The sequence below is a fragment of the Tachysurus fulvidraco genome, chromosome 18 (genome assembly GCF_022655615.1).
Source record: "Tachysurus fulvidraco isolate hzauxx_2018 chromosome 18, HZAU_PFXX_2.0, whole genome shotgun sequence".
In the NCBI taxonomy this organism is placed as follows: Eukaryota; Metazoa; Chordata; class Actinopteri; order Siluriformes; family Bagridae; genus Tachysurus; species Tachysurus fulvidraco.
In genome coordinates, this window is record NC_062535.1 from 10,170,743 (window position 1) to 10,196,897 (window position 26,155).

The 26,155-nt window shown below is 36.9% G+C and overlaps 1 protein-coding gene across 2 annotated transcripts in view; it reads right to left on the reverse strand.

Moving 5' to 3' along the window:
- Positions 1–26,155, reverse strand: part of cfap58 (cilia and flagella associated protein 58) — a 93,835-nt gene that overhangs the window by 52,887 nt on the left and 14,793 nt on the right. For both annotated transcript variants that reach the window (XM_027156192.2, XM_027156193.2), the window contains exons 8-11: positions 18,364–18,446; positions 16,357–16,548; positions 11,048–11,209; positions 7,518–7,664 (exon numbers count right to left, since the gene is read on the reverse strand). In XM_027156192.2, coding sequence (XP_027011993.2) covers positions 7,518–7,664; positions 11,048–11,209; positions 16,357–16,548; positions 18,364–18,446 — 584 coding nt within the window. The remainder of the gene's footprint in view (positions 1–7,517; positions 7,665–11,047; positions 11,210–16,356; positions 16,549–18,363; positions 18,447–26,155) is intronic.

The following is a 26,155-nucleotide window of genomic DNA, read 5'->3' on the forward strand; positions in this document are numbered from 1 at the left end:
CTAATTGGGGGCTAACCAGACAGTGCTGTGGGGAAGCTCCGGCCCTAGGCAAGTTGGAGGCTTTTCATAAGCCTTGAGAGGGCACAGAAAGTTTACAGGACAAGACTAGAGAGTAGAAATAGTATTTATGTGATCTCAGTGGGAAAATGTGATCTCAGTGACTTGGGCATGGTTTAAATAGTTGTTGTTGTCAGGTGGACTAGTTTGAATACTTCAGAAAGTACTGATCTGGTATTTAATTAGAAGTGTCTTGAGGACAATATTTTGAGAAGAATGGTCAGGCTGGTTGAAGCTGAAGTCTATGGTAGTCTATGGTAATCTCAGAAATGCACAACATGTGTATTCATAAGCTGAGAGTACAACAATAATATCAGAAGACCGCAGCAGGTACAGGAATCTGAGGTATCAGTGATCTACATCAAGAGAACTGAAGATGAGGAAAATAAATTGTCTAGACTTATATTGTAATTTGAATTTCCATTCATTAATAATGTATTGCATTTCATTTGTTTCAGTAGCCACATAGTCACAAGGTATTAATTGCAGTATTATAATTTCTTGGAGACTTGCTCCATTGATATCACTTTGGGAAAGGATTTGTGCAAAAACTCCTATTAATGGTTACCTTATATTTCCGAAATGGTTAAATCGGTTTGGTCTTTAATATTCTGGTATACCTCAAATGTTGTGTCTATAAACTTATAAAATACTTGTGATTTATTAAAGTAGTCACACTACACTACACTACACTACACTACGATTTGCATCAAGGATCTTGTCCCAAAGTAGCTTGACAAACAAACAGGCAAACAAATCACTAGTATTTTATAGCTTGGCTAGTTACAGTCGTGAAGTAGGATTCTAGAGGAGATATAAGATTTTGTAGAAAGGACATTATTTATAATTACAGTATTTACTGTCGAGCTACCCAAATTAGAATGGGTTCCCTTCTGAGTCTGGTTCCTCTAAAGATTTCTCTCTCATATCACCACAAGGACATTTTCCTTGAAATGTTGCCTCAGGCTTGCCCACTAGGGATAAAAATTTAGCATTTTTATACTGTTTTGATAATTGTGTAAAGCTGCTTTGAGACAATATACATTGTTAAAAGCACTATACAAAATAAACTGAATTGAATTGAATTGAATAGGACTTCACAATACCCAGAAAAAATCAATAAAAATACTCAAATTTTGGGGATACAATAAAATTAAATTTATTATATTTATTTATTATATTTATTTATTATAAATTTATATTTTAGAGCCACATTGTTGCAGTCTTTGGAACAAACTCGGAGCAATAATTAATTTTTTAGTGACTGAGACACTACCACAAATTTCCAATGTAATTTCCACTGTAATTTCCACCAAGCCACTGTAGTTTACCAAATGAGCAAAGCATTAGAATAGTTACAATCTCTTAAGACGATACATTTTGACAGAGAGTTACATAGGAAATTACAAAAAATAAGATCCCTGGGTAGGGTTTAATATGACAGAACTCCTGCTCTAATGTAAATGAAGTCGGATTTGTCACCATTCACTAAACACTGCTATTGACTTCCTGTCAGAGGAGTAATACCCCTTGCAATCACTAAATACTAGGGGTGGGTAGCAGACTATAGCTGACGAATTAATAGGACAGGACATTCAGATTTGTAAATCACCTAGCTTTAATGTTGTGACCTTCTAGCGGCAAGAAGCATACATAAAATGTAAACACATGATGCTTTTTAACTGAATGCTCATTTACCCCCCGAAGTCCTTTCACTAGTCTCACTTACAATGGAGGTAGCATAAACTCACATTCTCAAAAAGGCTAATAAAAACTTGAAATTACCTTAGTTCACTTTATATCTGAATCATGGATACTTTAGTTTTATCTGCTGCCAAAACACCAAAAACATCCGAGGCTCAATAAGTAGCTGATGAGCTGATTCTGGTGTTGATTTGGTGCCGATTTGGATTTGAGACTCTTGGGTTTGTTCAAACATGAATTTGAATGTGAATATGAGCTGAAATGAAGTTCCAGAGTGGAAGTTCTCATGCACAGCTCATCATAATAGCACTAAATTTGATGGATTACGATTTGATGAGCAAATGGCTAAATGGCATCCCATACTTACAGCCTTCTCATAGAAACGAGATTTAGATGGCTAGAGAGCCTGTGTTAAATAATGAAACTACTTGGCTAGGCGGATGGCACCTTTTTTTTACGAGTTTATAAATGTTAAAAATGGAGGGATGCATTAAGATGTAATGAAAGGCCTCCAACCGCTAAAAGCTCAAATTTGCTAAAGAACAGACAATGGCTCCAGATGTGAAATTTAAACATGCACTATTACTGATGACAAAAAAGAAATGTTTTTATATTCATCACATTCATTATCAAACCTCCCACACATCTATTAAATGACATTGATGACTAACACAGGTCTTGCTGTGACCCACAGAATAACACATTTGCCTGCCACTTTATTAGGAACACCTTGTACAATTATGGAATTATCCAACCAGCCAATCATGTGACAGCATTGTACTGGAGAAAGTCTGGCACTTCAAGCAGAATGAGGAACAATGTGGTCTCATTGACTTGGTTGTTGGTCTCAGAAGGGCTGGTTGAAGTATTTTAGAAAGTGCTGACCTCCTGGAATATTCATACACAGCACTCTAGACTTTATACAGAATGATGCAGAAAACAAAGAAAGGCCAGACTGGTTGGAGCTAAGAGAAAAACTGCAATTGCTTAAGTAACCACTCTAAATATGACGAGAAGGAAAACGTTAGAACACATAACTCAATGAAACTTAAAGTGGCTGGCTACAACGACAAAAAGGGAAGTCATGGCCTAATGGTTAGAGAGTCTGACTCTTAACCCTAAGGTTGTGGGTTCGAGTCTCGGGCCGGCCACGTCTGAGGTGCTCTTGAGCAAGGCACCGAACTGCTCCCTGGGCGCCGCAGCATAAATCACTGCCCACTTACCGGGTGTGTGTTCACTGCTGTCATGTGCACTTTGGATGCCTTAAACGCAGAGAACAAATTCTGAGTATGGGTACAGTACACCGTACAGTATGTCACGTCACTTTAGAGAAAAGCCACACTGGATACCACTCCTGCAGCTAACAGGATTCTGAGGCTACTGAATGATGGTTTCTCTGTCAGAATTTGGGACAATAACAGCATGAATCTATGGCTCTAACTTGCCAAAGGTTGTTTCAAAAGTGTGCTGTGAGGAATGTTTTTTTCACAAATTGGGGTTGTTATAGAAGTCTACCTATATTTGTATTGATGCTGAATACATTTGAGGCCACGAATTTACCCATCTTAAATTAGATCATGTTGAGTCCTAAGAACAAGTTATTACAGACACTATTAGTTTCTCTGTATAAGGCGCAGTAAGAAGTCATTTTACAATGAGGCCTACATTCCTAGAATTTAGACAGACCATCTATCTTTGAGTAGTAACTAAGGCAGAGAGAAACAACTGCTGATTATAGCAAAAGTGCATGTGAAGATGTACAATAAAAACAAGAATTTCAAAGCTGAAATGCCTGCAGACTTTGAAGGGATGGTGAATGAAAGACTGAAAAAGATGAATTGTACATATGCTATTCATTTTCTGTATTCTGCAACATGAACGATTTTTATTTGTCCTTGCCTTTACTGACTGTTCTCCTGCTTTCCTGTTCTGCCTGGCCTCTTTTCCGACTTCATGTCAAGCAGATTTTCCATAACGTGATTGGCATAACAAGGCATTCTACCTCTATGCAGTTATGGAGGGTGCAATCCCAATGATGTGCTGTGGTAATTAATCCAGCCAGTTTTATTGTGCGCCACATGTCAAGCAATCAATGCTGTGGTAATTTTTTTTTTAAAGTCTTGCTTGGGTTTGCTGTCTTGTTTACTAGTTCGAATTGTTTTTTGGTTGCAGAGGCCAGAGGGATATGGGGGCTAATGACACTGGTGCCCATTCATAACGGGAAGACCGCCACTGATAATGCTTTTTAGATTGCGGTGGAACTTATGATTCAATTATCAAAGCAATATCAGAACTGTGCTGTATCCCATAACAATTACATTCCTGACTGGATGAAGAACAGGCAGCATTAAGCAAAAAAATAAAAGAAAAACATTAGAGCAGAAAAAGGATATACCCTGAATATTTTGTACTTGAATGCGGCCGTTTCACTAAGCTAACCTTACAAACAGTCGCTGATTTGCTGGAACAAAGGGAATAATTGTGTACAAGTGATGAATATATAATATGTAAAAATTATTTGAAGAAACATCATTTTGATATACTAAGGTATAACCTTGATAAACTGCATTGTGTTGCAGTGCCGAAATGAATACATTTGCATAAACATTGCAATGTATGTTGCATTTTTAAATATAAGCACCTTTATACATATTTATTAAGGCAAACACACAAAACTGAACAATTTTGCTCAAGTGAAGGTCTGATAGACATGTTGTTTCCTCCAAACTGACAATGCATAATAAGATAAACTGGTTTGATTACCAAGAAATAATCATGACAGGAAATGCAAATACTTATTAATTTTTGTTGTTGTTTTGATTAGTTTTGGTGCTTTCACTTTTCTCTTTCTGGATTCTACACTGTTTTCATTAGCTCAGAAATCAGAACAAGAAACTAGTAACTAGATCAGCAAAACAAGAGAATCGATTCTTTCACTCATTATTTTGCTCTTCCTCTGTCCATTCATTTGTAGCTGTCTTTCATCTTCGGCTCTCTCCAGGTTTCCCTCTTGATCATTTGTTTTTCATAGTAATAGGGATGAGTGGAATTGGCATCACACATCACAAAGTCAATCCTGAGGCATGCAGGTTAAGCTTCTTGGCTTGGACATGTGCCCAGAGATGCTTGACACTCCTTTTGCGAGAGGAGGTCCATGTAATCATTACATGTTCTAATTGGGAAAATGTAGAAAGGGAAGCACACTGATCCACGAAACCATCTACTGAAGCACTCATGAAATGAATCACAAAAATGATCAGAAGCTTACAGTACATGGACGGTCTAACTGTCAGAGACTGGGGGTGTCTTCACAGATAAGAACCCAGACCCAGATAGCTAGTTAATTACATGAACTACACAGAAACTCAAAAGAACCAAGACAGAAGAACCAAGCAGAACGCACAAAGACAACACAAAGACGAGGATACCGCACTGCCCAAGGCAACGTGGCCAAAATAAAAAGACAATTAGACACACGAGGAACAGGTGTGCAGGAATTGAAGGAATTAGACAAGGGCTGAGCAGACACATGAACACAAAATGTAAACAAAAACACATGGTTCAAGAGACAACTCCCAGAACGCCCCTAACGTTCCAACAGATAAAAAGTCTGAGCGTGATCCGGACACAAACTTCTCCTTGTTTTTACCCAAATATCAAACCTAAAGGGATTGAACTTCTGTATGTCATAAATGTCTTCTCTACAAATTATCTTGTTGCCTAACATTCATATCCATGAATATTAGACCTGTTTTTGATGTAAAGCAGAAGAACATTCCTGTACCTTCTCCCCACCCATCTGCTCAGGTCTCCTGGTCCAGTCCTATGCTGGAACATGGCTAGTACACAAGTTTCACAGCTCACAGTTCAAAAGATCATCACTTCTTTTTACTCCATCTCCCTAATCTTGGCTTTCTTGTAGAGATGATGCTGTCTAAAAGATCTGAGCTTGCCAGAGGCTTTCATACTAATTGTGGCAAAAGCTAAAACCTTATCCTGTATGATGGACTTGGGGTGGTATGATAGGCTTGGTTTACATAAATTGGCAGTAGTATCTACATCCATTTTTCTTAGCTGGACAAATTAGGGTGTTCTGTTGCTATGGCATGACACAACAACATAATTTGGATGGCAAAACCTTTTGCAATAGATGTGTCAGCACTGAAATGCCACTCTAAATCAATGGAATGAATCATGCGAGAGTTTAAATATTTAAGACTAGATTGTAAGTATGAATTTACAGCTCCACAATTTTGACTAGGTTTTTGACTAATGTTATAAAAGTCCTAATACCAGAGCCATTATCCTTTAGTTTTGTGTCCTTGCCAAACATGGCAGCCAAATTTCATTCATTACTTTTATTCTGTCAATAGAATGAAGATTTTAATATGATATAAAGTTTCTTTTTATGGAAACAAACTACGTGAAAGTCTTATCTAACTGAACTGAACTAACTGAACTTTTTTATACATTGTAATGAAAAGTTCCACCTGTTGACCTAGATGTCCTCTGTAGCTCCAGTTCCATTAAGCGTAGGTTTGTTAAGGTTGTATATATCAAGATTAATAAAAGTATTAAATTATGTTATTATTTGAGACTAATAATGCTGGAGCACCTGAAATCAGAAGTTTCACAATGGACATATTCATCAAGACTGACCTACCCTCGACTTCCAACAGTGCATCAATACCATGGACATGGAGCTGAATTATTACAGTATAACAGCTCATAATGACTCTGATATATAGGGCTCATAGATATTCATTTAGCCTTTCATGTCAGCTGTTGAATCAGAACACCACAGGCCCTCAAAGCCATGCAATACTTCGTCTACGATATATTATTCTGAGCGTCCCTTTGTATGCTTTCTTTCTTTCCACTTCTTCAACAATCATTCAAAGATCCTTCTCTCTCTCTCTCTCTCTCTCTCTCTCTCTCTCTCTCTCTCTCTCTCTCTCTCTCTCTCTCTTTCAAGGTGATATTGAAAGTTATTTGCCTTTAAATTTAAATTATGCTATTTGATAAAGGTAGAGATATGAAAACTAAAAATGAAAGGATTATCGAAACTGAATTCCGTGCTGATGAATAAAAATGACCCCTTCAATACATGATTCAATTCCATGCATGAACTGAGACCAAGACCAATATGAAAGCTGACAAATTTTATGTACGCTATACATTACATGGTCCCATGTTTATAAGTGCAGATCTAGGGTCAGGTTTTTGGTTTGTTTCTATGAACCCTAAAAAAACATTTGAACAAAAAGCACCTGATTACAGATTTTTTTCTTTTTTCTCTGAAATGCAAGAATGACACCTTGCTTTTTGTCTACAAAGAGGAACTAAAACACAAAAATGTTCTACACAATAACACCCCCTCCACACACACATACACACACAAACACAAAATGCAATCAAAATTACACATAACACAATGCAGCCTGTGGGGAAAGAACACATTTGATTAGCTGAAAGAGTCGGATTTAAAAGAACAGATCAGCATGAAGTGATATGTAGCGCTCAGCTGCTATAATGGTCTCTAAAGTACATTGTAAAATAAATAAAAAATAAATAAATAACTGAAATGGTTCTTTTGAAAAAGTGAAAAAAGAAAGAAAAAAAAAACAATAATGAAAGTGTACCATGAGTGATTGCTAAATGGTGCAAAGTCAGGAAAATAGACACGATATAATAGGTGGGTGACTGGCAGCAGTATAGAAAATAGAAAGTAGAAAGTTTTAGGAGTTATATTGTACCTTAAGAGCCTCTTTTTCTTTCTCTATTCGCAGAAACTCGAGATGTTCTTTGACCAGTGCTGCCTCTTTGCTCTTGATCTCCTCTGTGAGCTGACCAATCTCTTGGCTCATGGATTTTATCTTGCGCTTCATATCCATGATTTCATGCTGTACACACACACACACACACACACACACACACACACACACACACACACACACACACACACACACACACACACACACACACACACACAAAGTACATCATGAGGCAACTAACATGAAAAGAAAGAAAAAGCCTGACATAAACAGAAGCACAGAAATATGCAGAACAACACACAATGTACCAAAAAAAAGACACAGTCATAGCTTTTTTATACACATACACACACGGAAACACACATATACAGTATACACTATATACATGCACGCTTACAGATTAAAAGAAAAACTTGTGGCTCTGTTATGCTGTGGGAGGCAATTATTTCAGTTCGGCTTCACTTGTCCCCTTAAGCTGGTTTTAGACTCTGATTTTCACAGTCTTTTAAGGTTATTACCTGCCATGGTGGGGGAGATGATCCTAATAAAATCTTGGTCGAATTCTATGAACCACTGTTGCGATAACATCTGTTCTCCATGTCAGATTATATGATGAAGATCCTCTAACAATAGATTTGCGGTTAAGGAAAATGACTCCTTTCTGCTTCATCATCAATCAACATGATCCGGGCTCGTACGGAAAATGGGGTTGCATAAACAGAAACATTCTTCAAAGTGTGCTAAAGGTAAGAAGGGTTTTTTTTTTTCTTCTGTCCATTAGTTTTGTTTACATTTCCCAATTTGCACTACCACATTTGTAGCTGTCCCATGAGTTTTGCTTCAGCCTATTCTGTCATATAAATAGATCATAGAAATATATGACATAAATTTAACCATGTAATCATATAAATATAAATCATATAAATCATACCCTATAGAATAGCTTGAAGAGGGCTGTGCACATGAGACCACCTCGCAATTTGATAGATCTGAAACATTTTTTTTGCAAAAAGTAATGGAATAAAATGGGCAAATGGAGCTATGCTAAGTCAGACTCTCCCTCATTAACATAGAGCTATATTACAAGCAAAAGGTGATTTAAGGATGCATTGATAAAGGGTACTTTTGCCACCAGGTTATTTTCAATTTTATTCAATTAAATTTTAGTTTTTACAGTAGATCACATTACAGTTTCAGAGACCTGACATCATTTAATCTCTGTTTAATAACCATTAAAGAATTATTTAATGAACGTCTCTCTTCAGAAACCTTCACCATGTAGCAACAATAATTTTATTCTTTGTTAAATAAGAACACATTTCTAAGAGTATGTGGAACTTCCATCATACTTGTCCCTGTGAATGAGCTGTTACTATAAATATTCTGTATAATGTTTAAAAAACATATTTGAACAAGCGCATTACAATAAACCTTGCTCAGTCATAGAGCCGTCCTGAGCTGCTGTTGTGATTCATACTGTATTAAAGAATTCAACAGGGGTGTGGTATTAACATTGATATTCAACAGCCAGTATTGTTACACTGTAATACACAGTATTATAGACAAAATAATGCCGCTGCTTCTCATGTGGAAGGACGCTGACTAAGTAAACAGCGTTTATGCACTCCTGAGCTAGCAAGTGATAAACAAATGCCATATGCACACTATGCTATGAGTAAAGATGGATGATGATAAAATCTGTGACAAAACATTTAAGAGCTTTTCATGGGATGAAAATTTAATATCATCCCATGACTAAAAAGATAGATATAAGAAGAGGCACACAATCTAAAGGCTCGCAACAAGATTAGGCGAAAAAGCATAAGGGTTATAAATATTAAACAACCTCTACACTCGAAGCAAAGAGTCGGTATTAGCATTTAGTCAAAAACAAACAAGCCAACAATAAGCACACTCCATACAATTTACATGACTAGTTGCCAAAAAGCTCATTTTTTTACTGTAGTCTTATCATACGACAACTACAGTGTTCAACTGGGACAAGGACAAGATTTAAGACAGGAGAGTGGGAGTATATTTTTACTCTTCAAATTCAGGTATTATGATAAAAGAGAGTAGAAGAGTAAAAGGAATACAAAATGCAGGAACCGTCCTTTGAAAAACACAGCAAAGGAATCTCTTCCTGTGGCGTGTCACAGTGTAACACTGCTGCCGATTCCTCTTCAGCTCTCTCAAAAGAATCAGCAGTTCAGTAAGACTGCTACCAAGACAGTCACTCATTAGGATATAGTTAAGTAAGGACTTTTAAACTTACATAGCTGCAGGAGCATTTTTCCCACGAGTTAGTAATGCACTTTCATCCTACACAGATCTACAGTAAATGCACAGAATATAAACCACCCTGAATCTAATGTGAATCATTTTTGAGAACTGAGCCCAAGAAGTGCGTTTAAATTAAAGTTTTTCTTACTGATTAGGATTTTTTTTTTTTTTTAGCCATGTTTTGTTAATTTCTCCAGTCTGATTGGTTGGAACTTGCTGAATTATTTTCTACAACAAAACAACAAAGTTGTATGTTTAAATTAATGATCTGGTAGGTAGTTTGTTTGTGTTAGTTCAAATGGTTCATATATACAGTAATAGTATCATATATAATACTATCATAGTGTTGTGACCTCTGTTGTGTTCATGCCAAGAATAGTGTCACACAGTTGATTGTTAATTGTTAACTTGACAATTTGCTTTACGCAGATATTACTTGTGTAACACAACAATATTAATATCATTAATAGTAGCTAGCTTGTCATACCTTTAAAGACTTATTATTATAACATAAAATATATTGTCTTTATTTGTAAAATAAATTATAATAAAATCTGAGTTTGCAAATTGATGAGGGTGATAGTTTGGGTATTCTGCTTTTTATATCGACATGACATTTGTGAAACAACTATATGAACAAATAAATAATATTATGGTTTTTATTCAAACGTATAACCACATATTTTACATATATTAACTACTCTGCAAACTTCTGACATTATCTTCTAACAATTATCCTCTATGATCACTAAAGGCTCTAGCATAAAGCTTAATAGTGACCTTGATTTTGTGCTTCTAGTTTTGCAGTGTTAGAAAGACTGCTTCATTCCAGACAAACAGTGAAGACTATAAATATCAAAATATCATAGTACAGTGTGACAAAATAGAGAACGAAAATCAGTTACCAGATAAAACATGACTTGTATGACATTGGATATGTATTCAAATCCAAGGTGTAAATGAGTTGACTATATGCAAATAGCGTAATATTGCAGAACGAGAACAAGTGCAAAAAATACAATAAATAAAGGAATTACAATATGAGAAGCATGAGAGCATCAATAAAATAAAAAAAAGAGTATAATCAAGTAAAGTTTCATCAAACTACATAAGTAGCAGTATATGAGAAGGATATATACAAGTATACAAATCATTATAACTAGCAGTATATGAGGAGGACACATTGTACAAAGAATACACATGTGGGTATATATAAAGAGTTTATGTACCTGAGCATCAAGCAGATTCTTGCTGTAATTGTTACGTTCGGCCCTGATGGCCTCGTACAGATTCTGCAGCTGCTTGAGCTTCGTCTCCGCCTCAGCGATCTTCTTCTTATATTCAAAGATCTCCATCTCTCGCACTTTGAGATCCTCCGTATGTGATAAGCACTTGAACATGAATGGCAGATAGAGAGAGAGGACAAAATCAGTGTCTGATCCATCAAAATACAAGAGTGACATTTTTCATTTACAATCACAATTACTTCTATTTGACTTTCCTCCTACCGACCCAACACATCCAGAAAGAGCCACATCGTCTTAGCAGAGTGGATTTATGACAGTTGGTGGCTGACAAATTCAGAAGAACCTGTTCACATGTTTGACAGTGAGAGGCACAGACTATTTCAATGAAACCTGATTGAAACATCATATGGGTGTTGTTATTGTTATCCCTCGCAGCAGCTCTGCCTGCACAGTCTCTGTCAATGTAAGACATTATATGTCAAATTAAAAGCTGAATTGGAACCGAATTACATGGATTTGCCGCATTAGAGTGCTGTGGAACCCTGGGCTAATCCAATCATGGAGAGCATGGTCGAATTTAAATGTGAAAAGCTGAGAAAAAAATAATAATAATAATTCTATAAATGAAAAGGTGGGATTGAGAAAACTTTTTCAACCCTTAAATCTTTTTCACCCTGTCCATTTTTCTTTTGTAATTAGGTTTATAAGATTCTAAAAAGCTTCTTACTAAGGTGGTGTCTAATCATTTTTTCTAAAATATGACGATATCAACTAAAGTTTTCAATATTGAGCCTGTATTGTTAAAGTTAGTATTTTTACACATCTGCTTTTATTAGGAAAATGATTATTGTTATCGAAAGCCCTAGGAGGAGTTACTCTTGATAATTTTTTGGCTAATAATAATAATAATAATAATAATAATAATAATAATAATAATAATAATAATAATAATAATAATAATAATAATCTTATAACGGAAAACAGTATGGTTTAGATTTCGAATTAGAACATAATGAGGCTTCTAGCATAAATGTTTTCTCTTGTGTACTAAAGATGTACTAAACAGCTAATACAAATCAAAGTTTGTCTTCTTTTAAAATAATATCCTGCAACTAGAGTGAGCAATAAAAGAGAGAGAGAGAGAGAAAGAATGTGTGTGTGTGTGTGTGTGTGTGTGTGTGTGTGTGTGTGTGTGTGTGTGTGTGTGTGTGTGTGTGTGTGTGTGTGTGTGTGTGTGTGTGTGTGTGTGTGTGTGTGTGTGAAGTCAGTTACATCAAAAGAATAAAAAAATCAATGTTTAATATGTCCCAGCTATGTCTGTGGTACAGTCAAGCCTCAAAATCCCAACTGAATAATAGCCATTATTACATATTACAGTCATTCAAACACAATTGATCCTCTACCCATAAAAGAGTTATCATCATTTAACTGTCATATTAGCGCCAAATGCTAAAAATCTCTATTCACTGTCATTCCACTCCAAGTAGAAGTTTGTTCGTTTGAAAGCAACACTTCTCACCCAATCTAACCTCTAATGTATCTGCCACCTAACTACACTAACATCTCTGTTAAGGGATAAAATGTGCATGCAGTAAAATCACTGATTCTGATTTATTTGATAGAAATTAAATTTTTTGAAAAAAAATATATATATATATATTTTTTTTATTTTAATTTCTATTTTTATTTCTATTTTTAATTAAAATTTTTGATATATATATATATTTTTTTTTCAAAAATTTTAATTTCTATCAAATAACTCAGATACAGTGAATAAATCAAATAAATCAGAATCAGTATATATTTGATTTCATAAAAACGCTAATCTTATGCTTTGTACCTGTTCACACAACTTACATTGGGCACGTTGTTGGAACTGAGAAAAAATGTAAGCAGCTAAGTAAGCAAGTAGCTAACTCATTCTTAGTTCACATCATTATTTGCTAGCCACTATACAGAAAGTCATGTAAGTAAGTCATTTTTTCCCCTTTATCATTTGTAAATGCAGCTGGTGGTTCTTGTTTACACCTTGTGTCTGATAACTGGCATCTGTAGCCTAAACATTTAGCTTCCAGTCAAAATAAACATGGCCTAATAAAAACAAGCACACACAAACAAACAACAGTTTATAAAATGCATGAGTTATTATGGAATTGCTGTTTCCACAAGAATGATTAGTTAGTTAATGGCGGCATGGAGCCTTGTAACATCACTCTTTGAAATAAAGAAGAAAGCTCAAAATGTTGGGTCATTATTTAGCTGTTGCGAATATGGTTCCTGAAGCAAGACCAAGTGAGAAGAAATGTTATTCAAAAATTGCTATTGCTGTAACTTCTAATTATTTGTAATTACTTTATTGCCTATCAACAAAATAAGATACTACTTTTTAGCCTCATAGATTTCTAGATGAATTCCATAGCAAGTCATCGGGTTGCTCACTGATCAAGCATGTTACTCACATGTACAGTATGGGAGTGTTTCTGACTTATTGACTATCACTGCTTCCTGCAAAGCCATTTTTCGAGCTCTCTCTGGGTAATGGGGAATGCCTACATCTTTAAAAGCTTGATTCAGAAGGAAGAAAGCTGGAACTGAGGCATTCTCATTAGCTAAAAGAAATGGTTTTACAACACTTCAGGCTTGTTTCTATAAGCCCTTGGGTGTTCTATGGCAAATTAGCAAGCTAAAAGGTTAGCAGACTCCCTGTAGAAGAGCTGAGGAGCAGAAGGGATTCAATGTGTTACCCTTAAGATGTTGTCTATGCAGGAAGTAACATATCTTCTCAATTATCTGCTTTTATCCAGGCTATAACTATAATATTTTGCAAGTTCAGAGAAGTGTACTGTACAACAGCCTTTGTTAGAGTATATTTTGTTTGGTGAGGCTGACCATAAAAAAAAAAAAAAAAGTCAAGAGGTTAATCACACAGAAGATGCCAACTCCATGTGGTCTTTGAGGAAAACAACCTCCTAATCAATACACAATTGTCAGAATGTATCTGACTGTAGCAAGGACATTATTCATAATAACACTCTCCAGTGTTCATAACAGGTTATAATCACACTCTCCAGTGTCGTAGTTTAGCTGTAACTAGCACTTCTTTCCCTATCTTTTGCATTTAAAAAAAAAAAAAAAAACTTTTTCATTGTAACTTTGAACAAATGTTTTAAACTCATGGTATCTTAAGTATGTAACCTAGTGAGCCAGCATTAATGTATTCAATGTTAGAGATTTCAGCACTAATGTAAGTCGCTCTGGATAATGGCATCTGCCAAATGCTGTAAATGTAAATGTAAATGTCGCTCAAATGAGGATGAGGTTCCCTTTGAGTTTGGTTCCTCTCAAGTTCTCTTCCTCTTCCATCTAAGGGAGTTGTTTCTCACTACAGTCACCTCATTTAAATCAGGATTGTTCATTGGAGATAAATACAAACACATTTAAATATAATTCTAATCTAATTCTAATCTTGAATTTTTATATAATATAAATCATTGTACAGTATATGCTCTCATAATGCTTGTTGTAATGGCATTTTCGTTACCATTTGGTGCAATTAACTCTTTGGACCACCACAATTGCACATCTAGCTCTTTTCTGATTTACTTTATCATAACTATCTGTATGGCATGACTTTATCTTATTGACTCCATCCAGACTACTCATCTGAACACATATGATAAATGATAAATAGTTTAATTTTCATGTCGTTAGTTCTTAAAGTTGCTCTATCTGTGGTGGTCCAGTTAGACGGGCCATAATAATTAAATTTGCCAGACTATAGGAAGAGGCAGAATAGAAATCCTCTCTCTGTCTCTGTCTCTGACTCTCTCTCTCTCTCTCTCTCTCTCTCTCTCTCTCTCACACACACACACACACACACACACACACACACACACACACACACACACACACACACACACACACACTGCCTCAAAAAAAGATTTGAGTTTGCACAGCAAGTAAAGTTTTGTTGTTAAGGTCACTAAACTTATTGTTTTAATAGTTCTGACCTGATTAAATTTGTAATACTTGAAACATTTCTCTCTACATCCAATTGCTGGTCCACCAAGTTGACCAGTAGCTGGATTTCTCAGCATGGCTTTAATTTACTTTTTTCCATGGTTGATGCAAATATACTGTGGTGTGTGTACTGTATACATACTATTCAACATTTTCCCCCTATTTTTTTATTACATAAAGTTTATAATTATTTTACCATTCAGGGCTTGTAAAGATGATCCAATAAAAAAAGGTAATATTAACTGTAAAACTGTAACACTGACAAATGTGTCCCTGGGCAGTCATGTTGAGGTGTGAGCTGCTTACCATTCATTAGCATACCTACCTTCACTTATTAGAACTTTATAATGCCAGTATAATCTGTTATAGTAAGTTATCATGCCTGTCTGGGATTCATTATACAGCTCTCATGACCTTTATGTCTGTGGTATAAGACAATGTCCAGCAAGAGAATGTAGTCTTCAGTCATATTCTCACATGGCAGAACTGTATGAAATACTAATAATGGTTTTCTTTAATCTCTATTTAAAACAACACTATTTTAATTTTAGTCATATTTTTGTATTTTCTAACATTTGTATTAAATTTTAAAGGTTTGCCTTAATGTTGATCTCAAGGCATTCTATTCAAATGTTGTAATAATAGCAGTAATGTAGGTTGCTTGGTCTATTTGATAGGTCAGCTATAATCTGTACATTAGCCTTAACTTAACAATCCATCAAGTGCTGGTTTTAGTCAAGCTAGTTCATTTAACACATATCAATTATTCAAAGTAGCTCATTTAATACAGTTCTTAGTCACCAATCAGTCCACAGTCAGGGTTCATTTTTTATACATGTCAAATTAGCTTACTTAACACATGGTATAATAAAAACTAGCTCATTTAGCACAGCACTTAGTCAAACTAGCTGATTTCACATACCAGTTAGCCATCTAGCTCATGACACAACATTTAGTCAAAAGATTTTTAGTCAAAACTATATATCTTTGAATGATGATGTTTTGATAACCGTGTTTGGCTGTTGGTAGGGGAAAAGCCTCCGTTTGCCAACATGATTATGGGTGTCAGCTTTAATTAAAAATGTCTGATAATGGGAAGAAAGCTTGACTGATATCGTGGTCAAAGGAAACAGTTGCTAAGCAGTGACTGAGCGATTAAGGCAGGGTTTGGGACCAGACTAAACTATGGTGATGTTTACAGTATATGAAAGTGTGACTGTGTTAAACCCTGTGTCTATATGAAAATGTGTGAGTGTGTGTTAGACAGTCACCTTCTGTGTGAGCTCACTAGCTTCGTTGATGTAGCGATCACGCTCCTTTTCCAGCTGAAAAATTATCTTGCGCTGTTTCTGTGCCTCATCTCTGTGATTCAGAATTTCCTGTTCCAGCGTCATCTTCGTCTGCTCATGCAGCATCACCAAGTTTATCTGCTTCCCGGTGGCATCTACCGCCTTGATCAATTTCTAAACACACACACAAACAAACACAAGCCTAGCTGAACACACACATGTCTAGATGAAAGATGCTTTAAAAAGCATTCATTTAGTCAAATGTGTCATTTCAAAAGATCAACTACTTGGATGAAATAAAATATACATTTTCATCTCTGAGGCATTAGTGCAAAGTAGATGAAGGGAGGTTGACTAAAATGTATAGGCAATTTCAGGAGTCTAGTCTGCATGACATTATGCGTATACTGTATGTGTCTGCTTGTGGGAGACAGCTGCGTATTTCCAATCCAATTAAATATGAATGGCCACTCATCTCCATATCCACAATAATATCGCAATATTCTGGAGATCAGCGGCACAGGAAGCTACTCGATAGTGAATTGCACTTCATTATCATAACTATGTTAATAGAGCAAATTGCAGCTCTGGGGTGGAAGAGTATAAAGAATCCACAATGTGATAACTTGATATTATTGTTTCTGAGTGTGCTGCAGTATGATATCTGCTTACACACATCAGCAGTGTTAGATGTGTTGTTTGATTTGGTTATTTCTTTAATTAATATACTAATAATAATACTATAATGGATGTACTAGAACATTAGATGTTGCAGTATTTCTTCGTGCCTTTTTTATGTTGTAGTATTCAGTATAGTGCAGTGTTTTAGTGTAGTGACCTATTTTGTATATTTGTATGTGCATATGTTTATACATACAAAATTAATAGTTTGTATTAATCTGGTCTTTTCCTGCTAACTTCAACAGCAAACAACAAGCAATGCAAATCATGTGATAAAAACAACACACTAGACTAAATTAGTTTATTATTAATCTATTATTAATTTAAACCTTAATAATTAATTACTTTTTTTCATGCATGTTACATATTTTTATGTTATAAGTTCATTTTCCATTTTAATCATTAACAAATTAGGAGTATATAGGAGTTATACCACTGAGATCAAAGCTGTCTGTTATTAGTCTTGAGAATATATATGCATGACACTGAGAAATGAGGTAAAAGTAAAGAAAAATGCATTCTTCAATTTTTAAGAAACAAACAAGCAAAAAAATAGAAATTGCATAAATAAATGATTAGCTAATCATATTTCTATTGACCAAAAGCCTTCACAATAAAAGAATTCACAAGATTTTTTTCTGACAAAGAATATTACAATATGATTGGTTTGTGACATGAATAATATAACCAAAGAAACATAATACAAAACAAATACGTGTGCATTTTTATATAATATATAATATATAATATATAATAACGGACAGCAGCTCATACTCGGATTATATTGGTTTCCTGATCCAGTCTAAGTGTTAATTGTATTTAAGCGTTTACTGCCTTGTTCTGTATCTGAAGGCATGACATACGTCAGATGCAGAAAACTATGGTTGGGTTTGTAGTAGATCTGTAATGGAACACTAACGTTATGATTTTTTGTTGCCCTTTACAACACATCAATACAGTGCATTACTAGGTAAAGCAAACCAGCTGCATGGAGTATGCAATACTATCAGTTTCTTTTAAAAAAAAAAAAAATCTATTGTTATGGCTCTATGCACACACACACATTTTTTGTTGAGGTGGGAGGAATCTTAAGAACCCAGAGGAGCCCATATGGTGAGAACATATGAAGCTGTGAGGAGGCAACCATACCCTCAGTGCCACCACACAGAAATAAATAACATAAATGTATTATTTAATATTCAATTACCATATAATTAAACTTTCATATGGTAAATCTTATCGACACACCTATGTCTGCTCAAGTGAGGGTGACATTCATTCTTTTCTATCACTCACTCACACACCTACCTTATTCAACATGTCTTTCTCTCTGATCAGTTCGTCCATTTTCTTCTTGTAACTGTCTGTCTGTTTTTGCTTCATCTCCATTTCTGAGAAGAAGAAAAAATTGTTAATCATTGTGTTGATAAGGGTACATTTAGCTTTACATTTTTCTCCATAATGGCATAGAAAGTGTGAATACATTATACTAAATTCATCCAAGTACATACAAAGACACCAGGACACCCTAGGTCGGAAGTCGATGATCGACTTTGTGGTTGTTTCATCTGACCTCCGGCCGTATGTCTTGGACACTCGGGTAAAGAGAGGGGCGGAGCTGTCAACTGATCACTACCTGGTGGTGAGTTGGGTCCGATGGCAGGAGAGGAAGTTGGACAGACTTGGCAGACCCAAACGTACTGTGAGGGTCCGCTGGGAACGTTTGGCAGAGTCTCCTGTCAGAGAGATCTTCAACTCTCACCTCCGGCAGAGCTTCAACCAGATCCCAAGGGAGGCTGGAGACATTGAGTCCGAGTGGACCATGTTCTCCACCTCCATTGTCGATGCAGCCGCACGGAGCTGTGGCCGTAAGGTCTTCGGTGCCTGTCGTGGCGGCAATCCCCGAGCCCGGTGGTGGACCCCGGAAGTAAGGGATGCTGTCAAGCTGAAGAAGGAGTCCTATCGAGCCTGGTTGGCTCGGGGGACTCGGGAGGCAGCTGATAGTTACCGGAGGGCCAAGCGAGCTTCAGCCCGGGTGGTTGCAGAGGCAAAAACTCGGGTCTGGGAGGAGTTCGGTGAGGCCATGGAGAAGGACTATCGGTTGGCCTCGAAGAAATTCTGGCAAACCGTCCGGCGCCTCAGGAGGGGGAAGCAGTGCCCTGCTCACACTGTTTACAGTGGGAGTGGGAATCTGCTGACTTCGACTGGTGACATCCTCGGACGGTGGAAGGAGTACTTCGAGGATCTCCTCAACCCCACCAACATGTCTTCCATTGAGGAAGCAGAGGTGGAGGGCTTGGTTGTGGACTCATCGATCCCCCAAGCTGAGGTCACTGAGGTAGTAGCTCCTCGGTGGCAAGGCACCGGGGGTGGATGAGATCCGCCCTGAGTACCTTAAGTCTCTGGATGTTGTGGGGCTGTCTTGGTTGACACGCCTCTGCAACATCGCTTAGACAGGTTGTGGACAGTGCCTCTGGACTGGCAGACTGGGGTGGTGGTCCCTCTGTTTAAGAAGGGGGACCGGAGGGTGTGTTCCAACTACAGGGGGATCACACTCCTCGGCCTCCCCGGAAAAGTCTATGCCAGGGTACTGGAGAGGAGAATTCGGCCGATAGTCGAACCTTGGATTCAGGAGGAACAATGCGGGTTTCGTCCTGGTCGTGGAACACTGGACCATCTCTATACCCTCACCAGGTTGCTGGAGGTTTCATGGGAGTTTGCCCAACCAGTCCACATGTGTTTTGTGGATCTGGAGAAGGCATTTGTGTCCCTCGTGGTGACCTGTGGGGGGTGCTCTGGGAGTTTGGGGTTCGGGGCCCTCTGCTAAGGGCTGTCCGGTCCCTATAAGACCGGAGCAGGAGTTTGGTTTGCATTTCCGGCAGTAAGTCAGACTTGTTCCCGGTGCATGTTGGACTCCGGCAGGGCTGCCCTTTGTCACCGGTCTTGTTCATTATTTATATGGACAGGATTTCTAGGCGCAGTCAGGGGCCGGAGGGAGTCCGGTTTGGGGACCACAGGATTCCGTCTCTGCTTTTTGCAGATGATGTTGTCTTGTTGGCGTCTTCAAATCAGGACCTTCAGCATGCACTGGGATGGTTTGCAGCCGAGTGTGAAGCGGCGGGGATGAGAATCAGCACCTCCAAGTCCGAGGCCATGGTTCTCAGCCGGAAAAGGGTGGCTTGCCCCCTTCAGGTCTCAAGTGGAGAAGTTTAAGTATCTTGGGGTCCTGTTCACGAGTGAGGGAAGGATGGAGCGGGAGATCGACAGGCGGATCGGTGTATCTTCTGCAGTGATGCGGTCGATATACCGATCTGTTGTGGTGAAGAATGAGCTGAGCCGCAAGGCAAAGCTCTCTATTTACCAGTCGATCTACATTCCTACCCTCACCTATGGTCATGAGCTTTGGGTCATGACCGAAAGGAAAAGATCCCGGATACAGTCGGCCGAAATGAGTTTCCTCTGCAGGGTGGCTGGGCGCACCCTTAGAGATAGGGTGAGGAGCTCAGTCACTCGGGAGGAGCTCAGAGTAGAGATACTGCTCCTCCACATTGAGAGGGGTCAGCTGAGGTGGCTCGGGCATCTGTCTCGGATGCCTCCTGGACGCCTCCCTGTGCAGGTGTTCCGGGCATGCCAAACCGGGAGGAGGGCCGGGGAAGACCTAGGACACGCTGGAGGGACTATGTCTCTCCGCTGGCCTGGGAACGCCTCGGTATTCCCCCGGAAGAGCTGGAGGAAGTGTCTGGGGAGAGGGAAGTCTAGGTGTCCCTGCTTAGACTGCTGCCCCCGCAACCCGGCCCCGGATAAGCAGTAGAAAATGGATGGATGGATGGACATACAAAGACATATCAACAGCCGAATGAGAAAAGTTCTTCAATCTTGTACTAAGAAGGTGCTTAATTTTGTATATAAGTGGCTTTCATGTTACACAAGGACACTGTCCAAGATACAGTGTGTATGAGTCTAGTCTAACTCCTTCAGCACTTGCCATTAAGCCTGAAATGTGTGAAATGGAAACCAATACAGCTTATATACAGCAACATGATGTGATATCAAAGCAATAATAAAAAAAAGTGTTGTACAAAGAATATGTTTCACATAAGCATGTATTGATTGCCTCAAAGACTGCCCTTGAGCTTCTAGTAACATGTTTTCTGCTCAGGGAAACATGTCAGAAATCATGTCTGTTGTAAATCCTATAACATTTGGCATGTAACTGCACACTTTACATTTGAACATGGCCCAATGAGATCTAAGCTCTGGAAATTTAAAGGAAGAACAGATAGAAAACAACAGCAGGTTGCACCAAGTCAGGGTCTAAAGTTAGCTGAACTATACATTTTATTGAGCTGATAAAAACTAGTATAGTGTAGAATTTCAGTCTCAAATTAATTGTAGATGAAAATCTAACTAATCACGTTTCAACGGCACCAGAAACACAATAAAACTTTACATCCATGCTCGAGACATGCTCGCATCGACATGCACTAAAGCATGTAATGTTCTTTTATATCTTTATATATTACAGCATGTTCAAAAAAGTCTAAGGATAAACTAGCAACATGTTTAAAATGTTGGACACAACAAAGTGGCGACTCGATATATCCATATATTTTGATTTTATTATTAACAGCATTTGAGTAACAAAGCAAAGCAGCAAAGCAAAATTAGTAATGCCTGGAAATTGTATTTGCATTATATATAAATATACTGATCAGCAGCAAAATATAACAATAATGATACTACTAAATATAGTTTGTGGTGTATGCTACTATCTCTCAATTTGAGATTTTAATTCTTTTATAATTGAAATATAAATTTTCCTGCTGGTCTGTTTATGTTTATCTTAATAAAAATCATTCATACAAATCTTACTTTAACTTATTGCCAGAAAAGTTATTACAGTGGGTTTACTGCTAAAACCTTCACTGTATAACTGTAGGTTTTAATGTTTGTAGCATTAGCACAAGAGCAGAATTCTCTGTGTAGAAGAAACTGTAGAACATTCTTGCAAACAGACATCATCTTAAAAATGTGCAAAAGACTATGATACCTATTTGATACCTATTATGATACCCATACAAAATGTGTAGGATCCCCCATGGCTTTGTAATATTGAAGGTCAATAATAATCTAGATTTGACTAGAGATGAGAATGCAATTGTAATGCTACAACTTTGTTGTTGTTGTTTTGGGGTTTTTTTTCAAACTAACTAACATAATTTGATATTTGCTTGCCCATGCAGTAGATTTAACAGTTGACAGTCATAGGATCGGCTCATAACATATCTAAAACCAAATCTAAAAAAACTCCAATTGCAAATGTATAATAAAGCAATGCAGCTTATTCCACTTTCACAACGCCACAAGACATGCAAGACATTTAGGCTGGTTATGTAACCTCTATAGAACAGAAAGGGAACAACATATCGTCCTACATAAACAAATTATTGACCTGGGTGTATAGTAAGTGCCTGTCCACTATCTCCCCATGACAAAAGGTGGAAGCATTCACCAGATATCATGCATATATAGGGAGGTTGAATCAGAGACCTTAAGACTGAAACCAAAAAAAGACAAGAAATGCCCTGCAGCCATCTGTTTGGAAAAATGTCACATCTCCGTAGGTGAAAAAGTATCATTACCCCAAAAGAGACCTACAGGGAGATGCATGTCATCGCCTGAGGGACACTGAAGACCTGCAGACAGGCTGTAAAATACCTGCATGCGATAACGAGATTAATCACTCAACTCCTACCTTACATCATCATCCTAAATGAGGTTTTGTGTGTGTGTGTGTCATACAGTAGGGATGATAATGATACTGAGAAACAAAAAAGAAAGGGCTATTATGACCGTTTCATTGCTCTCATTATCTTTATTATTGCTGTTATCGTACTATCGATTTTCTTTGCACTGTATTCATGGCAATAAAGCAATCGCTGAAATAAGGAGGGACAGAGAAGGATAGGAGGGAGTAAGAGAGAGAGAGAGAGAGAGAGAGAGAGAGAGAGAGAGAGAGAGAGAGAGAGAGAGAGAGAGAGAGAGAGAGAGAGAGAGAGAGAGAGAGAGAGAGAGAGATCCTTATTTTCATGATCACAACAAAATGCAAAATGAAGACCTGAGATTGTTGTGTTGCATATTCATGCAATTTTTATCACCATCAGTGAGGTTATTTCACCAGTAACCTGGTGAACAACAATGTAAATGTAAGCAATAAGTATCCTATCAGATAACATCATCTCTTCCAGCTTATTGCAGTGACATTTGTGTAATGACATACAATTATATTTCACTTACAGGTCTCATTGCAACTATAGAAATACCTGACAAGTACAAGCAAATGGGTTCTATTGTTGTTGTGTTGGGTTTTTTTTTTTTTTTTGTGCTTTGTGGCCACTCTAAAGACATCAGCTAATTGCTTATCTTGATCTTGATGGTGTTCTGTAAACTCATTTATTATCCAGAACTCTATTTTGTTACAGATAAGAGTTCATTCCATTGTACTTTAGTTAGTAGTTGAATGAAGTAGCCTTTATCAGGCTTGCAGATTGTGAAAGTCTGAAGAATAAATACAATTTTACTTGACCAATTAAGTCTTTTGTAACAATACAGCTTCTATCCACATCAGCATTTTGTAAATTAAGCAAAAAAAAAATAAATAAATACAAGATCGAAAAAGGTAGAAGAATGGATACAAATGCCACTCGCTCTCATTATAATAGACCTGCTTAATCAATCTCTCTCTCTCTCTCTCTCTCTCTCTCTCTCTCTCTCTCTCTCTCTCTCTCTCTCTCTCTCTCTCTCTCTCGCTTTTGTGTTATGCAAAATAGCCATCCCTTGTCCTCCTGCTCTGCCAACATCTCCACCCACTTCTCCTCTTCCGAACCAATCCCATTGCTGGTCTAACTGCCACAGCCTGTCGCATCAATCACTTATGGCAACTCTGATTAAAATGACAACATGCATCACGATGGAAAGCCCTGATTACAATGAGAAGTTAGCTGAAGCTTCATCCATCATTCCTTACAAATGCCACTGGTTCAAGGAAGCAAATCAAAACCGTGCCTGAAATTAACATTGCTATCCATTACAAAAAAAAAAAGAACAAAGAAAAAAAAAACGGACTAAACTTGCAGTGTATGATGTCAGTAAGTCTTTATTAGAGAGAATTAGGATATTAAAATGTCTAAGTGAGTTAGATCATTTAAATTTACCCTTTATGGTTAGACTTTTGATCCCGCTCATGTATTACACACTTTTAATTTTTTTTTTTTTAGTCCCTTGTCTCAACATTTTAAGCATTTCAGGAGTTTAGACAGCTGTGGTAAAAAACAAATAAATAGCTACAGTATGTTAATATTCAGTTACTTACCAACTAGGTTTTTTTTACATTAGCCAACCTAAACAGCAAAACACTGAGAGCTGCCTTTACATCAGTCTGATTTGGACTAATTTAAACCAAAACACATCAATTCGTTGTTTTTTTTGTTTGTTTGTTTGTTTGTTTGTTTGTTTGTTTGTCTGTCTGTCTGTTTGTTTGTTTGTTTGTTTGTTTGTTTGTTTGTTTGTTTGTTTTTTCAAATCTTTTTTTTTTCTCCTGAGGTCATGAGGTGACATCATAATTTGTCACATGCTGCTAGGGATAAAAGTAAACACTAACCATTAGTAGAAGTGTAACTGAACCTACACACAATGTTTAGTTTCGTGTACATTCAGCTGATTCAATTAAATGTTTTAGGTTTTCAATTGTACTGTATCTTATCAGATTGTACAGAAAACTGGTGTGACTAAAGGTTAAATGTATACATAATAAATGTAACTATGAAGGGATCGTTAGACTGTCCCTTCGGAGGAAGCAAAAAAGTAGATCCATAAGCAGATGTTTGCACTATTATGTTTTATGTCTATAGGTGCATCCCAAATCACATTCATATGCAATATTCTACACCATTTTGTAGTCTAAATAGTGTGAGAATTGTTCATATTGAAAATTTTGGACACTTCATTTTGGACACTTCATTTGGACACTGATGTTGAATGACTAAAACCTTTTCAAGACGACCGATGACAAAACATCTTACAAATGTCTTCTACATTAGCCCATGTTGTATGGTTGTATGGTTTTTAACGTTTAAAAAAACAACCATATTCTGCTAAAGCTAGTGATGTCACATTACGTACATGCGCTTGATGTCAATTGCCATAAACTTGGAAATGACTTATACTTCCAGTAAGTAAAGAACTACTACTATAGTCATACTATATATACTATAAAGTGCATAGTGCATTGGGACACAGCCTACCTTTTTTGGTACTTTTGCTATAACATGACAAGAATTCATCCTGGTTACTGAAGTACTGTATGGGTCACTCCATGTTAGAAATGTTCAAAGCATTTGTTCCCACAGTGCACAGTGCACAGTGGAAGAAAGCTTGAAAAGAAGGTTTCATTACCACTGCAATTTACAGGAACAACTTTTTTTTTTTCCAAATGTAATCAGAGCAATCGATTGCACTCACACTGTCATAAAAAGCCCATTCAAGAATGAATTTGCTTATATCAGCAGAAAACATCTTCACTCTATCAATGTGCAAATTAGCTGTAATGTGTAAATGGGCCTAAGATGGTGTTGATCAGCTCGTGATTGATTCAGTCTGAGGAACAGTGTTGGGAGCGTTCGCAGCATGGTGGCAGGTTTCTTAGAAAAGATAAGACATTTAATACTGGGCTTATACTGCCTGTGTGAATAAATATATAAAGAAGATTGGATAAAGCCAAATCTTGCTTTATTTGCTCGTAGTATGGAGAAATATTTTGGATATATATTCCGTATGAATGTGAAGGCAAATATTAAAAAAAAAAAATCACATTTATTATATATTAATATATTAATGATTAATTAATTTATTTATATACGTTTAAATAAAATAATCATTTTAATTAAGTTCTAAGCCTAAAGGTTCACATACTTTTGCCTCTCACAGATATATAATATTGGAACATTTTCCTGAAGAATAAAATAAATGTGTTTTTTTTGTTTGTTTGTTTGTTTGTTTTTTAATAATTTCATGTCCTGACAGTTAAATTATGTTGATGTTG